The sequence below is a fragment of the Triturus cristatus genome, chromosome 3_2 (genome assembly GCF_964204655.1).
Source record: "Triturus cristatus chromosome 3_2, aTriCri1.1, whole genome shotgun sequence".
In the NCBI taxonomy this organism is placed as follows: Eukaryota; Metazoa; Chordata; class Amphibia; order Caudata; family Salamandridae; genus Triturus; species Triturus cristatus.
In genome coordinates this window covers 193,889,073-193,906,998 of record NC_140584.1, presented here as the reverse complement: position 1 = coordinate 193,906,998, position 17,926 = coordinate 193,889,073, and the positions used below count along the sequence as shown (strand labels likewise).

The window sequence follows — 17,926 nt, the reverse complement described above, 5'->3', positions numbered from 1 at the left end:
TACTATTGTCTTGTATTGCCTTTTTCCTACTTTTAAATCATTGCCCACAGCGTGGCTATCAAGAAGTATTCCTGTCTTGGTGACTATCACATTTTTCTCATAGGGCTATGATATACCATATTTTGAATTCTTTCCGTGAGACGGCAATATCATGCTCTTTTTGTATGTCTCAAACCTTTGAGTTTTGTTGGATTGCTCTCTATTATCTAATGTTTGTGAAGTGACTGAAACTGATCTCTAAATTATGAATATAGTCTTAGCAGTACACTAAAAAGTTAAGTAGAATTTTCCTATGTACTGCACAGGTCCTCAGCACGACCTTGTACTGTATTTGCTGTTTTTGCCACTTTCACTTAGGCCACTCATATTTAGTTTGATGTACACTACTACACCTACATCCTTCTAGGGGCTACTGCTGGTCAGTAATCTTCAACCTGGTTTATACCTTTAGTTAAGATTGTTATGCTCCTGTTGCAAATCTGTATTACTCCTATGTCACTCATCAAAATTGTTGTATAGCAGTATCATTAGGGAGGTTGACTAGGCGCTTTATTTTTGCCCAGCAAAAACGTTTTGAGACGTGGTCCTTTGCATCTCCCTTGAGTTGCTCATTGGCTTCCATTAACTTTGTTAATTTGTTTCTACTTGGAGAGTATACTGTACATGGATGTACACATAGTGCGCAGCATGTGCGTGCAGGTTTTTACTTTTGCCGCTGGCTTCAAGGAAAGTTTGATCCTATTTCTTGAGGGTGGTTGCACAAAAGCTGTGCTTACAGTTGCCTATTCCCCTGACCTTCAAGCTCTTGGGTTATACATGTCAATTTGTTTCAGCAAGAATGGTTAAGGACTGACCGCGCTGATGGAATTGTTACTCCTCGAATGCAAATAGCACACCAATATTTACCCAAGCCCCTGGTAGTGTGGTCTGTGTTTTTTTTTTTTTTTTTTTAATGGATGTATATGACCTCATGTTTCTCATTATCTAAAAATTGTCATTGGCCTGTATATTTTGATTTAGTCCCAACTACATCAAAAGCAGCGGGCTGAGGGGGTGGCAGGGTGATGTAAAGATATGCCTTGGCTTTCATAAATCCTTCTCTCACAGACACTTGGAGAAAACTGCATTTTTGTCCCCTTTAAAAGCATGACAAATCAAACCAGGAGAAGGTCCTTTGTAGCACTCCTCACAAAAATGCCTTGCTCGCCATTATGATTTCTCTTCCTATTTACTTTAGAATAATTTGGAACCCCAAGAGTCCATTAATCGCATAGTGAAATATCTTCCCTAACAGCAACGTTACCTACGTCATCACACAGTCCTCCAAGCACAAACCACATCATAAATTAAAATGCTTATATATTACAGCTCTTTTGTGTTAGGGAGCCTCTGCTGCCCCAATCCTGCATGACATATCAGCAGCATTCAACACAGTGTCACACTCCACTCTTTTCAAGCACCTCCACGACTTTGCCATATGCTCAAATGCCCTGAAGTGGCGTTAGTCCTGATTACACTCCTGTGACAGCAAATCGACCAAAAATTCGACATGTTTCTTCTCCTGTTCTTACCCTCTTCTCCCGTTATCTTTTTTAGTATCCATCCCTATAACGGACCGTTTGTGGCACGCTTATATACCCACACAATAAAATGGAGTGCAGCCTTAGAGGAGTGCCTTTCGAGGATCCCTATTAAAATGATACAGAATGTTTGCCCCTCACACATACATTCACTTCTCTGATTTTATCTGAAGGGTCTTTCTTGTCTCACAATTATTAGGATTTTTTGTGCTTATTTGTAATATGAAAAATAAACAGTTTTTACTGATGCTATTTAGTGGTGTGTGTATTCTGTTGTTTTCTTAATTTTCCTACACCATTTTTCGAATTTGAAAATGCGCTACTAACAATATGATTTAAATAATTGTTCTTTAAGAGCTAAATGCTTTTTTCCAGTGCCCCTGATGATGTAATATCTCATTCCGCCATCTTGTAGCTCTTCACTGCGTTTTGTAGCTCATTTTGTGACACATTTCTCCGGTGAGCATACGAGTATGAAAATTACATTACCTTCCAATTTTTCTGCTTTTCCTTCTTTATGTTGGATTATGAAGATGTTGAGCTCTTTAACCTTTAATTCTGAAAAATATGTTGTTTGTTGGAACCCTTTCATGGTGTATAGGGTCGTGCCACATTCATAATGGTTTTAGCATAGTATAAGAATCAATATGCATACGAAAACCAAGCTGATTTTCATGTAGCTAATTCATGACTAATCTACCAGGAACTATTAGAATGATTGTTGATAGTAGAACAGAATACTTAAAAAGATTTAGACATTTCTAAATACTTTTGTTCCTCTAAGTCTGAGCATATTTTAAAGTATTTTCGAAGAAACGAACCAAACGTTATGTTTTCAGATCATGTCAGTTTAACTTTCATTCCTGAAGTACTCGGTGAACAGTGTTCCATTCTCCCGGAACCTCTTGGTAGAGAACTGTTTTCTGGCAGATCAGTGATCCAGATTTCGTTGTTTTACATCTAACATCATCTAAAATCTTCTACTGTTTTTTTCTAGGTTGTCATCAATTGTTCTCATGTCGTCAGAAGAAGTGACTATTACGGTTCGTCTGGTACGCTCCTTTGAGCACCGCAACTTCAAACCCATAATATATCACAATGTGGACTTGAATCAAACTGTTAAAGAATTTATCACGCTTGTGCAGAACGGTATGATACTGGTGCCTATTGTATATTTTCTCATTGATGTTTTCCAGGTGTTGTGTTCCTCAGATCTATGTTTGATCATTTGAAATGTTGAAGTGGGTGTGTTAGACTTCCTCCCTACTAGTCAAGACTTTCTCAGTAGACCATCTCGCATCTTGTGAATATTTCAGTGCAGAAATCTCCACAGTAAATAAATCACTACCTCATTTACCACCCTGCAGAAGACATCCAACTGTTCATTGAACATATAATGGAAACAATTACAATACATGCCTTGCTATACCTCAGTGCTATTTTTCTCAGAGACTTCAAACTTCAGTAGAACGACGAGGACGATACGCAGGGTAGACTCTAAAACAATTACTCTGATCAAAACTTGACCCAATCATGCACAAGCCCAACTCATAACAAAGAATCAACGCTCAACCTAATGATACCCAGAGAAGAAGTGATGACAATTGACTCAGTCACATCCAGTGACTGGTCTGATCATCACCCAATCATTTCTCACCTAAATACGCACATACAGAGAACCTAAAGGGCAAGAAACCAAACAGAAATGCTGGGTTAAAGACACCAATAACATTGACCGGGTGCAACGGACCGCACTGTGCAAGAAAAACCTCACTCCCCACCAGTAACCCAAAAGGTTCTCGAATTAACCGAGCACTGCAACCATACAATATCAAACCTAATGGAGTAGGTAGCCCCATTGAGCCTCAAAAGACAAAAAATCCACCCCCCCCACTTGGTACAATCAAAGTCTAAACGAGGAAAGGGGGAGTCTTAGACATGCAGAATGAAGGTAGAGCTAGGAACCCCTGGCACTGCTCCTAATCAAACTACGTGAACCACGGATCCGCTACCAAATACGCATCTGGAACGCAAAATCATCATACTTAAGATCCCAACTCAACATTGCAAGGAATCGCCCTAGGAAATTGTTTGAAATTGTCAACCAACAAACCGGGACAAATTATGCAACTAAGTTCAGCAATAACTCAGTGGAAAATTATAAAGCTTTCTCTTCATTTTTCAAGGAAGAAAATCTTAGACATCGAAAAAGAAATTGTAACCGACAAAAAAAAGGCTAAGAGCCACTATAGACAATGATCACCTTTCTGACGCTGTATCTCCATACCCAGTGGAGGAATAGACGCCGACTCACCCACCCAAGACCAAAAATCAAGCCTCCTGGAGTAATTTCAAAACATTCACAGAGGACAACGTCCACATGACCCTAATATCCATGAAAACAACTTCACATTTCAATGACCCCATTCCCTTCCACAATACTAAAGGAACACCGTCACCTCTTCTCAACCATACTGATAAAGATCGTAAATTCATCATTAAAACAAGGCATTGTCCCAGACTGCCTGAAGGCTGGGCAAGTGACACCCCTCCTGGAAAAAGTTGGGGCAGACACTATAACCCTGAGCAACTTTCACCCTAGTCAAATACTCTCTTTCTGGCCAAATTGTTGGAACATGTGCACAGCCAATTGAGTCAGTGCGTTGATCAATTCACCTACTTGACAAATTTCAATCCGAATTTAGATCAGGGTATAGCACAGGATCTGCCATTGTTCACATAATAAATGACACCCTTAAGATGCCAGACAACAATGATTCCTGTCAACTCATCCTACTAGAACTCTTGTCTGCGTTTGACACTGTCAAAAACAACAACCTACTGAAATTACTAGAAAACAGAATGGGTCTGTCCGGGAAAGTGCTCTCTTGGTTCGTATCCTTCCTGCAGAACTGCTCACAATGAATCAAACTAGGCAACTCTTTCTCAGATGCCACATCAGTGAGATGCAAGTCCCACAAGGGTCACCTATTCCCCTTACACTCTTTAACTTGTATATGGAACCACTAACAGAAATCTTCAAACAATCGAACGTTGCATACCACATGGACGCAGACAACACACAATTATACTTAAAGATATCCTCCCTAGAGGATGTTATCCTAATAAATTACACTCTAGTCAAATCTCAGACCTGACTAGCTCAAAACAACCTCAAGCTGAACTCTCTGAAAAAACATAATTCCTACTTTCTCCCCCGTAACAGCTGCACACGCATTCAAGATTTGCTCAATCACCTAGACACCCTCCACTGCAAACCTACCATGATTGATTCCGCTAAATCCCTTGAAATAACACTGGACAAGAATTGCATTGCATGCAGTGCATTATTCAAACTCAATCTACTGAAGAAATGAAACTATTCCTGCCACCGCCAGACTGCAAACAAGCAGTATAGTCATTAGTGGTCTCAAGGCTAAAAAATAGATCTGGGACCCTTTCAGGTCTTCCCAATTCGAGAATGTCTCTACTCAAAGCGACCCTCAACACAGCAGCTATACTGGTGACAGGCACTAGACGCTTTGACCACATTACCCCATCACTTGGGTATCTCAACTGGCTCCCTTTCAAAGCCAGAACTCAAAGGAAAATTGTTTGCCTCCTGCATAAAGTCTTACATTGTAACAAACCAAGGTACCTGGCAGAAAAGATTCCAATCTCAAAAGGCATCTGCTCCCTCAGAAGCGCAAACTCTCTCAGGCTAGAACCCCCCCAGATTCAGAAAACAAAAAACCTACACATGCCCTTTTTCAGGATCAGCTCCAAGGATTTGGAACTCCCCACCACCCAAGGTTCGGTCTAACCCATTGACCTATGTCTTCAAAAAAGAGTTGAAAAAGATCCTAATGAACATATTCCTTTCATGAAGTCACAGAGCCTATCCCCTGGGTGCAGTAGCCGTTACAATGACAGTAATACCAATACAGGGAAGAAGCACATCTAAAACAGTAGAAACCACACACACATTGTCCCCAAGGTACCTGGAAATAAACGGACACAAAGCAGGCCCTTGAAAAACCATTGCAGTGACTCATAAATGAATCGAGGACGTGTAATAATAACATGGATACAACATACCATACCATATCATACTGGAGTTTTTAAACATTGGTCTATGTTTTTGTTAGGTATTCCATTTTATGTTTCAAATCTTTGTTTATGTTTATCAATCATATGTAAAGCGCACTGATACCTTTGCGTCATGTCCACGCTTTATAAAACACCAAAAATAAAAATTTATAAAAGTCATTTAAATGTACAGCAGCTCTTAATGCCCATTATAATATAAAACTACCTACTAATCAGACCAACATACGAAACACTGGTCAATGCTTAACTTACAAATGCTTAAAACTAAACTAGTGCAGGTGAAGTGTACATCGCCTGATGCCATTTCTATCCCTATTTCAATTCCAGTTGTGCTGTAAAAATTTAATACCGAAGCATCATGAGGTATACATATATTTTGCAATCACGGCACATCACATTTTTTTCTTAGCCTTCATAAAGCCCTCCATTACAAATTCAGATTTCTAGGAGCACTTAGCAAAATTTGCCAAAGGATCTGATGCTCTTGTCATTTCAATCTCCTCGAGCTTCTCCAAATCGGACTCTGTCGGCTCTGGGCTACATCAGTGTTTTTTGTTAATGACCTGTGAGTCTAGGGCCTTGAACTAGCCTTAGTAGCAGAACATTTGAAGTGCTTCCCACATTCACCTATGTTTTTTCCAGGAAGGCATTTATATCCTCAAAGCAGCCAGTAAATATTCCACAAGAATGTAATTAACACATAAGTGGCTCTAGTTGGGCCACTGGCTTACATAAAATACTCTTTGGAGTACAGCATACTATATTAAGATGTATGTATTTATTTTAATGGGAAAGTTAATCTTTGTGCTGTTGTTTGACTGTGTGCTTTCCTGTTACAGATGTGCCTTTGAGACCAGGGCTTCCACCTCCATTTAAGAAGTATACATATGGTAGGTAAAATAATGCACAAGCGCTTTGGTGCACACTTTGGTTTTCTTTTTATGTGAAGCCTATCTAATGCTCTCTTCACGGCTATATTTTGTGTACCTGTCAACATAGCTTGACTGTTGCCACCTGTTAGAGCCATTTATATCTATATGGAGTTTTCTTTTAATATTGTCCGACATCCGGAGAGGCCTTAGTTTTAAGTCCCCACCAAGTCAAATAACAATTCTGAGGCATACCTTACCACCAGGGTGTTCTGCAGCAATAAATAGCAAGCATATATCAATGTTTTCAGTTGAGGAGATCATGAGACACTAGCTTGTTGGAATATTCACTGTAGTTTTAATACTTTCTAGGGGCCTGTCTGGCATGGCCTATATATGGCATTCTCTGAACTCTGTCCCGATGTTGGAAAACATATCTTGTCACAAGGAACATTTTTACTGGCAAACTGATAGTTATCAATAAAAAATTTGCCTGTAATTATGGTTCGCCATTAAGGATAGTGTCAGTAGAGATGTTAGCTTATTGGAAAATTCTGTTAGATGTTTGCCTCTGAACTCCGACTTAAAGACAGACGTCACCTTGCTGTCTCATAGAATGTGTGTCCTCATGGAATTGGTTACCATATATACAGTTGTGGATACTGAGCTTTTGGGTGGCCAGCGTTGCAGATGTGATATTAGAGGGGGCCTGGTAAAAGAGGGCACGGAATCTCCAGTCATGTGGAGTGAAGACTAAATCAAACAAGCATTGGCTTAGCCAATAGGTCTCGCCTTTGGGACCTTATAAGTATTTAGTTATGCAGCACAATATCCTTACTGCAACAACATTAACTGTTGCATGGCTAAACACTTATAAGGTCCCAAAGGCGAGACCTATTGGCTATGCCAATGCTTGTTTATTTTATTTACAAATTGATCCCCGTGAGTTACATTATTGTCAGTCTATGTTCTAAAAAAGAGTTCATGCTGACAGTTGCAATGAAACACAAATGTGACAACGGGTCTGGAAACGGCAGGTGACAGGACAGGACAGGACATGACAGAGACAAGGAAGGTTTAATCTCTAGGGATGCAACAGCAGGACCAAGCTTTAGGTACATTTCAAGATGTCATTTAAAACTCAGTGAGTCATTTCGTCCCAGGCAAATGCTGCAGTGTAAAGCTGCACGTTTTGTTAAAGACAGGAGTTCACGTGTTTATGGAGCTGCGTTTCCTGGATTAGCAGCTACGTGTGAATTTGAGGGTTTGGTCGACCAAACGCCAGAAGGCCAATTAACGCGCCATACACCCAGAACAAAGGCGACAGACTGGGGATCAGTAAAACCCAAACCATACGTGAGGCAATTGTAATAATACAATGAGCTGAGCAGTCTATGGCCAGTGAAGAAGCAGCATCTGATGAGAGCCAAAATGAAGCACGTGGAATGTCACGCAAGAGTGAATATACAGTGAATCAAAATAACATGAGAAAGAGACTTGAAATAGTGCGATGGATGTGGCAGTATTACCCCATAGACGATAATAAAAGATGTTCAGCAAAAGTAAAGCTCGGCAAAGGATTTGAAGGGAACGAGTCCTAAGCATGACTATAAGAAAAAAATAAGCCCGGGAGTTGTGTGCGCGTGCGCTAAAAGAAAATTATAAAGAAAGCACGCTACGGCCTGCTGCAGTATAGAGAGGCGGGGGGGGAGTGAAGGCCAGCAGAGTGACGCGATCTGTGGCGGGGGAGGGAATTGAAGCGCAAGCAAGGCGGAGAGAGGCACGCAAGGCTTAATGAGCCTTGACAGGAACCCACATGGCGGCTGTGCATGTGCGTGAACGCAAGCTTGAGGCCAGCAAAAGCCTCTGGTAGCACTTTCAAAAGCCACTCACTAAATTTCTCGCAGAGCAGCGCATGCGCTGGCTCAGCAAGACCTAAAAAGCCAAACCTACGAGCCGAAGAGCAATTTCTCTAGAAGGTATGTGATTTGTAGAGCTACAGCGGCCTTTCACAGCCTTCTGGTAAGTTTTGCCTGGTTGCTGTAGTATGAGAGAAGGGAGCCAGGGCAGGAAAGAGTTGTAACTTGACTATATTATGGAAATAAATGGCTTATGAAAGGAGCTGGGAGATAAGTATGGAGAGGCAACTTCAGGAGGTTACTGGCCTGGCAGTGGTGGAAGTGATGCCCCAAACGTGTGCTCACACCACACCAGGGCACAACTGTTTATAATGAAATTGAACCATGTCTCCTTAGAGTACTCCTGGCACTCTGTTGGATAGCTTGGCAGCAGTGAAGTTTTAAACCTATAGAAGGTCCTGGGGATGGAAACAAGGCACAACATAGGGAACTTAAATATGCTATTCATGTAGAGTAATTTGCGTTAAAAAGTCTAAAAAATAAAAAAAATATTATGAGATACTAATCTTTGCAAATTAAAGCAAACCTATTCCATGCTATATAAACTGTAAACGATGGTCCTCTTACATAAAAGTTAGATACTTAGATTAAAAATGCAGTGTAAGCATTTATTAAAGTTAATGCCCTGCATATAGAAAACATAAAGAAAAATAACTGAAAATTGACCAATTACTGAAGAGACTCAAGCTTAGTTAGACTTAAATGAAATCTTGTTGTTGACCCGTCGGTCAAGGGCACCTTTGTTACTAGTAGTTTGTTTTGCAGGACACCTCTGGCCAAGAGAGACGGTTCTGAATGTGTCGAGGTTGGTGGGTGCTTATAGTCCTCTCCTCCAAATAGTTCCTCCAAGCAGGAGTTGGTGTAGCAGGTGCCTGATGAAATGTGATGCCTCTACTTAGTTCCTATGTGAAGTTTTATCAGCTCTTGCCTTTAGACCGAATTGAAGCTCTGGAGTCTAAGGGCCTGATTTAGAGTTTGGTAAATGAAGCTTACTCTGTCGGAGTGGCATAGGACAATATTTCTGCCATCCAGAGGGTCCTACACTTGCCAGAATTCGTAGTTGTCTGTATACAGCAGGCGAATAAGGCTTAGTGACCGGGGGCCAATATTTAGGTGATCGAGCTAGGCAAAGAGATACAGACAGCTGAGGGAATCAAAAGCCTTGTTCATGTCTGCCAGGAGGAGCGCGGCAGGGGTACCAAGCTTATCAACCGTGGCAATAGCATTGTGAGCACGTCTGCTGTTGTGCCGCGTAGCACGGTTTGGCATAAATCCTGCCTGAACCGGGTGGACCCCGTAATATACGGGACTAGGCAGTTTGCAATCACCTTGGCCAGGAGCTTAGCTTCCACATTGAGTAGTGAAATCGGGCGATATGACAAGCATTGTTCCCGCGGACGACCCAGCTTCAAGAACACAACAATCTCAGCATGCCGCCAATCTGGTGGGAGATCGCCACTCTCCAATGACGCCTCCAGCGCCGCTAGGTAGGGTTTTAGTAGTTGCGGGTGATATTTCTGGAAAAACTCACAAGGGTAGCCATTCGGGCCTGGTGCCTTTCCCACCTGCATATCAAGCAGCGCGGCCAGCAGTTCGTCCAACGACAGGGGAGCGTCCAGCGTATCCCGCGTTGTATCCGACCGTGCCCGAGGAGGAAAGTCAGCGATTAATTTCTGTACTAGGGCAGCGGGCAGTACTTCATGGTGGGCATATAGATCTGCAAAATATGAGGCAAAACAGTCAGCAATGGCGGACGGATCTGTAGGAGCAGTCCCATCAGGGCCACATATACTCTGGAGCGTCTGGGAGTGCAGTGTCTGGTGACACAGACGATGCAGCAGGGCACTAGATTTGTCTCCCCATTGGTATATCCGGCTGCGGGTGCCAATCCAATAGAGCCGGGCTTTGTTTAGGAGTTCCCTGGCGTACGTCTGTTGTACGTTCAGTAATTGTCTGCTCGCAACCTGTCCCACTGTGTCTCTACTTGCACGCTCCAAATCAAGTAACCGGGCCTCAATTTTTAATAGCTTATCGCGTCGCTGTCGACGTTGCGCGGTACAGAAGGCAATATCTGCTCCCCTGAGAGTGGGCTTCATTGTTTCCCACAGGATGACTGGAGACTCCATCGTGCCTTTGTTGAGTAAGAGATAATCCGCTAAAGATTTATGAATATGTGCACTATAGTTATCATCCCGCAGCAGCCATGGCGACACACGCCATCGAAATGGGGAGCGCCTGGGATCCAGAGGCCGGAGAATAGACACCGGTGAATGGTCAGATAGACCCCTGGGAAGAATTTCCGCCACGCTAATTAATGTTGTCACTGAGGGCATCCTGAGAATCTGCAGGTTGGAATCAAACCAATCTCCCATATCATTTGAAGGTGGCAGTCTCCCTTGTTGTTAACTTGTCCTGAAGAAGACCCGCTATGACGGTTCCCTAATTGCGCATATGTCAGGGTCGAACGTCGATGTCCTTTATTGGTTCATGACCATTCTGGTCTTAAAATCTATTAAGCCCTTGTGCTTTCAGCAGAGACACTTGATCTATAACAGAATTGGCCAGACCCCAATTGTACCCCTTGTATATCTTGTACATATTTGTGTATTTTTGTATCACCAATGTATAAATGACACTTATTCACTTATGTTGCCTGGTCACTTTATTCACTCTACTTTATGTCACCCTTGTCTTTTGAATTTTAACAGCCTCATAAAAAATGATATATAGAGGAAAAGTAAATAACTTTGCTGCGAAAATTGTTTGTCTTATGTGTTCCAATTCAATCTGTAAAGTAATTGATGTTATTTATTCGGCTGGTTCTATATGATTAGGATTTCATGACCTTAAAAGCAATTTTCTTACCCCACGGAACCATTTGTAGCTCTTTACATACATACCCAGGTTCTGAGGGACACAGGGTCACACCATAGTTTTTGCACACATTTATTATTTGGCAATGAAACATGTAAGCCGTCCATTATTTTATGATCTGAGTTTGTCTAAGGGTTTTTAGTCCTGCACCGAAGACCCATCTAATAAAAAAAATGTTCTGGGTACTTTGGACACATTTTTACCATTGTTATTTGTCATCTGTGACTGATGGGATTCTCATTCAACTTGAGAACATTTCCCCTTTTTTTCGATGCGGGCAATAATACATTAGTTTTTAGGTCTCGCCTGGCGTTAGCAGCGCACATGCGCTGCTCTCGCCATGCGAGGGCTTCTTGGAATCAATACGGTTCCAGAAGTTCTGTCTCCGCCCTGCCTGCAAATGTGATTGGTATGCGCCGTTTGTCGTCACTTATTATTCAGAGCAGGCTTTGTTGATTGTACCTGAGGGTTTTTAGTCCCTCCTGGTTGCCACCCTGTCCTCTTTAGGCCACGCCCAGCGGGATTGGATCTTTTACTGGCAGCGCGAGACGGTGGGCTAAATATTGACTTGCTGCACTTTTCTTTTTAAACTACTGTATGCGTTTGCGTGTGGAATGCATTGCACTGTATTTTGTTGCTATATCTTGCGTGTGGAATGCTTTTTTTAATTTTACAATAACAGACCCCCCTCCCCACGGCCCCACTCCCCCATGCCCCGTTAACGCTGCGACCCCTTGGCCGCAGAAACTGGTTCCCCTCCCCGCGTGCTCCCACACACACACACGCAGGGCATTGAATCTCACGTGCTAAGTATTTGGGGGATGACATAGATCGCGGTTTCTAAGGATTGTGAACTGCAATTACAGAGATAGATAAAGTGCCTCGCGGCAAGCGCCAGATTTCTGGAATTTGTATCACGGGAAAACAAATCGCATATCGCGCGTACTACTCCCGGACTTGTTTTTCATGCTTTCTCGTGCTGGCTCTGTGAACAAGCCCCCCAGCCGGAGGGAGCTCAGCCATGTGCGCACAACTCCAGCAGAGACTAGGTACCCACTGTGGGACGTGCAGGAGCACAGACCCGCAGAGCAGGTCAAGAGACTAGGTGGGTCTGTCGTAATGAGACCCCCAGGCTGACAGAATTGCAGCACCTTGGGCTGGACGCGGAGAATCAAAGCACCTTTGTCAGTCAGCGAGAAGAGAACCCCGTTTGCGGTACAGTGTCGAGTACACCTACAATGGGGCTGAAAGTTGAAAATCCCAACCGAGGGGGCTCTGTTGAACCCACAAGCGGGGGCTGCAGTGTCAGGTAGGGGGCTGTACTAGAACAGTAGGGGGGCTGGGTCGGTTAGGGTACACTCGTGCTCTGGTGGCAGTGGTTACCAGATCACTCCAGATCACCAGGGACCGTGCTCCAGTCCAGGACTTTCCTTTTAGTAATCACTGTTTTTAGGTGTGTTATTAAAGTTGCTTGAGAGGAAACGCTTTCCCAAAATGCATTAAGGTGTTTAAGAACATCCTAGAAGTAGGAAACGGTGTTAATAATGGCATGGACTCACCTGGTAACCGAAGTGAAGGTGTCTGCAACGGCATGCATGTGTGTGCTGGCACATGTACTTGGAACTCCCCTGCCTCTAAAGGGGGCGGTGGTGGAATCGAGAGGTCTGTGTTGGATACATGATGTACATTAAGAGGGTGCGTGAGTTTTAGACTCTGGGGGCTATCGTGGCTGAAGGGGTCTGTGCAGGATATGTACACTGTACTCCGATGATTATGGTGGGCTGAAGGGGTTGTGATGGCATTCATTCACAAGTGTGACGGACCATGTACTGGGGCTGTGGTGAGCTGAAGTTGTCTGTGATGGTATGCAGGTCTGTGATCGAAGATTTACTTGGAACTCTCATGCTTCTATGGGGGGAGCTGTGATGGGCTGAGGGATCTGTGTTGAGATACGTGTGGGGACAGGTACACAGGACTCTGGCCTTTGTACCGGGGGTTGTGATGGACGAGGCCTGTGACGGGATTACTGACGTACAATGAGAGGCGTGTACTTCCGACTCTGACACATGTACTGGAGTCTGTGAAGGGATGCTGGGAGGGATGAGGCATGAACACGGAACTATGGTACTTGTACTGGGGCTGTAGTAGTTGTGCTGGTGGCTGCGGGTCACATACAGTAAATTTGTACGAATCATGAGACGGCTATGATTGGAGTGTGTGTGCGTGCAATTGTGCCAGTGTATGTGCTGGCGACTGTGAGATGTATGTCTGTACTAGGATTGGTGATTTATGTACTGAGACTGAAATATGCTTGAGTTTTTGTTGTTGTTTTGGCAGTATAATTAAGGCTCCGGTTTTATGGTATTTGTTTTTTAACATTGCCGTCTTTATTTTTGTGGCATTTTATCAGTATTTATCCATATTTATTGTATATTTCGTGAATAAATATGGTTGTAAAATTGTATTTTTCCACATGTATTTAACTGATAAACCTGCACACATACTTCGATGCCTGATGTGTTTTAGAAAATTAAGCAGCCGAACATTACAATAGTCCCTCGGGTAAATATTGGCATTATGCTACAAATGTATGCTAACATACGCCATTATGTAAGGAAATCTCATTCTGTGTTTTTTAACTCCCTATTCTGTCTATCTGCTTAGCTATTGACTTGCAACTAATGAAAGACCGCATGGAAAGTCAAGCAAAAGGGCCTACATTTTTTGTATTTTTTCCAGTTTTTGAAAATAAATGTAGGCATTAAAAATGCAATAGCTCTCGCCTTTCATTAATTTACAGCCACTTGCTTTGCTATACAATACCATTAGCACAGCAAAAGGCGAGACCTATTGCATTTTCAATGCTTGTTTAAATATATATACTAGGCCCCCTCAAAAGTTGATCTTGAAGGATAGGCCTCTTTTTCCTGCATTTGTAGAAAGGTGCTGATGATGAGATACTAGCCAATCCGCAGCACAAATATTTATTAAGAGTAGCGGTCAGTGCTGTTTGCCTCTTATGCCTCAGGAGTGCATTCCAATATCACATTGCATTCCAGCATGGAATGCATCTATTGGAATGACATTACATCCCCCCCCAATTAAAAAAAATAAATAAAAAGAAGTGAAAGAAAGGGTAAAACACATAAAAAATTAAGAAGAAAGAAAAGATAGAACAGAAAAATATTGTTCTGAATGACATTACATCTGATTATTTAACAATGTTTAATCAGTCGATGTGGTTTCTTTGAAACTCTCAGGGATTTTCTAAGCAAAGCATCATGTTCTGCCCATTGATTATCCATCTGTATATTTTCTTGCTCATTAACTCTCACTTGAAATCTTTTGAAGAACATTTTATTCGTTGTTACTACTCTGCTTTCATTTCTTGCTGTAACTGCCGGTCCATGAATTTTGATCACTTACAAAGGAGAAGGATGAAAACTACTTTGCAACTTTTTTTTCTCCGTTGTTTCACTAACACCAAATACCGTACTGGGCAATCCATTTTTAATTTGTTTATTGCTAACAAGACAAACCATATTGACAACATGCAATAGCACACCCCTTACAACCCCAATTACTCTCAAACCTCCCGTACATTACAGTGGCAAGTTAAATGGTCCTCACACTAATGTTTACAACCAGTAGTACTGCAAGCAACTCCCTACGTGTTGTGTCTCTAATACAGAGTGAACCTATCTGTGCTATCGGCCACCACACCCTGTGTCTCCAACAGAAAGTGCGAAAAGCATAGCCCCCCAGAACCTCAAGCAGACCCCGAACCCCAACCACCCCAGATTTTGTAAAACTTCTTTTGACAACCTTGTCCATCGCCCCTTTCCATCGCCTTTATTGCTACCTCTGTTAGGAATCCCAGTGCCATCTGCCAATCGTCTCCATCGAACTCATGTAAATCCTGCTCCCACCTATGCCGCAATTTGAGAAGGGAGGCTTGCATATTCCTCATTATAGCGCTGTATGTCAGTGAGATTAATTTCCTAAACACCCAGTCATCTAACAGTCTCCCTTCCAAGGGGGATCCTTCCTCCCTGAGGACATGGCTCAACTGGTCGTATCCAAGTCCACTGAGCCTCTGGCAGGTGGTATTCTTTTCTCAGGAAGGCGAACGGTATAGCTCCATTGCAATCCCAGATATCCGTCAAGGCAGAGAGGCCAATATTATCCAAGCCCTGGAAGCCTTTCAATGCCACCACTGGTCGCAATCTGGAATCATCCCACAGTGGTGTTTTCGGGGTTAGCCTATTATCCCACCCAATCTCTCTAGTCAGTCTCTTCCAGGTGGCCACTATCATCCTGATTGTCGGGCTAGCTCTGGGAGCCAGCCTGGCCTCATACAGCGCATGCATGTAACTACACTCACCCATGCCTAACCTGTCCTGGCGGAACACCAGCTCCTCCCAATCCACATATGCCATTAACCAGGCCCACCTGTGCTGCGCCATAATGTTTCCTAATGCAGGACAAGGCAATGCCATCCTCGTACTTGGATCTCTGGAGGACTGTAAGTGCTATACAGGATTGACCCCCAGCCCAAAGCAGTGTTCTCACAAGCATATCTACCTTAGCAAACTGAGCATCTGGGATTTTGTACGGATTCATCTGAAGGATATACAGCAATTGAGGAAGAGCTATCATCTTGAACATTCCTGCCTTCCCCAAAAACGAGAGAGGCAATGCCTGCCAGTGTTTCCCGCTCTAACCCATGTATCATGGATCCTAGATTAGTCACATAGTGCGAGTCAGCTTCCTTAGTGAACTAAATCCCAAGATACTCAAATCTCCAATGTTCTCCTCTAAGCATCAAGAGGAGCAGCAACCCCTCCTGCAAACAATCCCATACTGGGAATAATCGGGATTTGTCCCAATTTATTGAAAATCCGATGTGCCTGCCGAATATTCGGAAGACATCACGCAAACGAGTCACTGTCTGGTCCGTTCGTTATGTACAACATTATATAGTTGGCCTATAACGATATGCGTTCTTCCCACCCAGTACTTCTTGGCTGGCCCCAGATCAGCGCATCAGTCCAGATCGATTCCGCTAGTACTGCTATTGCCAAAGCGAACAGCATTAGCAAAAGTGGACACCCTCGCTGAGTATCCCTGCGTCGCTGAAACACCTGGGAGGTGTGACCATTAACCTTTACTCTGGGTGTTGGTGTATCTTAAAACAGCTTGACCCATCTGATGTACTTTGGCCCAAAACCCATCTTGGCCACAACCCCAAGCAGGTGTGGCCATTCCCCAGAGTTGAATGCTTTATTTGTGTCAAGCGAGGCGATGACCCGTCCCTCTGGCGCCACCTCTTCCGCAGCCAACTTGTTATGGCGCCTCATCAGGTTCCGTTGCGTTGAACGACCCGGCATTAACCCATTCGGTCCGGGTGCACCAACTCAGTCACTACCGCATGCAGCCGGGATGCCGGATCCTTGGCCAGGATTTTAACATTGGTGTTCAGCAAAGAAATTGGCAGATAAGAGTAGCACCTATCTTGATGTTTCCCGGCCACCGGAATGAGAACGACTATCGCCATCCGCATATCCTCCGGTAACTTTCCCTCCTTAAACGCTGCAGTATAGGCTACAAGATGAGGTGCTACCTTCCTCCTGGTCAGCCTACGGAACAGTTAAACCGGGAAGCCATTCAGGCCTGGGGCTTTCCTGACTGCATCTGGTGCATAGCCAGTGAGACCTCCTCGACTGAGACATCTGCCTTCAAGTCCCTCACTTGTTGGAATCCCAGACACCTCACTAAGCAATCATCTCTGAAGCACAGAACCATCTCCACTGGAGCCTGTAACTGCACACTTTAGAATGTCTCCATATACTCCAAGAATTCGTCCGCGATCCGCTGACTCTCTCACATTTTCCCCTGATTCTGCTATAAGTTTCCAAACATGTGCGCTTTCCCTTTCCTTGCTACCAATTTGCGCCAACAATTTGTCTGCTCTGTTTGCAGCTTCATAAATACGTTTCTGCTTTGCTAGGCATGTCGTTTTGACCTCATGTCTAGCGACTGAATGATGCTCAGTTCGCTTCAGGTCCATATCCATTTTCAAGCAGGGTGTAGGGGATGCTGCATAGTCTTTCTCAAGCTGCAGCAGTTGCCTCTCTAAGGTAACCATCTTACTGCATCTCTCTCCCTTCTGTCACCTATTTCCCCAGTGATTATGAGGCCCGGATCGTAGCCTTGTACGCTTTCCAAAACGTGACAGGGCACTACACCCTTATTCTCCTTGAAGTAAAACTACGTAGCCCTATTTAGTTGTTTGATCTCTTGTTTGTTCAAGATATGCCGGGTCTCAATCCTCGATGCCCCAAGTGTTCTCCGCACATTAATTGACACACGTAAAAGTGAGTGATTGCTAATCCCATGAGCCATATACTCCGCCTCAATGAACCTGTGTAAGGAGCAGCCAGGGGTGAGAACGTAATCCAGTCTAGAACACATGTCTTGTGAATTCGAATAATAAGAGTATCCTTGCTCATGGCTGTGGTGGGCACTCTTAACATCACATAACCCAAGGGCCTGTGGAAATCCTTCTAACTTT

At 43.5% G+C, this 17,926-nt stretch overlaps 1 protein-coding gene across 8 annotated transcripts in view; it reads left to right on the top strand.

Moving 5' to 3' along the window:
• C3_2H2orf76 (chromosome 3_2 C2orf76 homolog) overlaps positions 1-17,926 on the top strand; it is a 438,804-nt gene that overhangs the window by 385,144 nt on the left and 35,734 nt on the right. For all 8 annotated transcript variants that reach the window (XM_085647482.1, XM_085647480.1, XM_085647476.1 and 5 more), the window contains 2 exons: positions 2,578-2,729; positions 6,530-6,580. In XM_085647482.1, coding sequence (XP_085503608.1) covers positions 2,597-2,729; positions 6,530-6,580 — 184 coding nt within the window. In that variant the 5' untranslated portion in view covers positions 2,578-2,596. The remainder of the gene's footprint in view (positions 1-2,577; positions 2,730-6,529; positions 6,581-17,926) is intronic.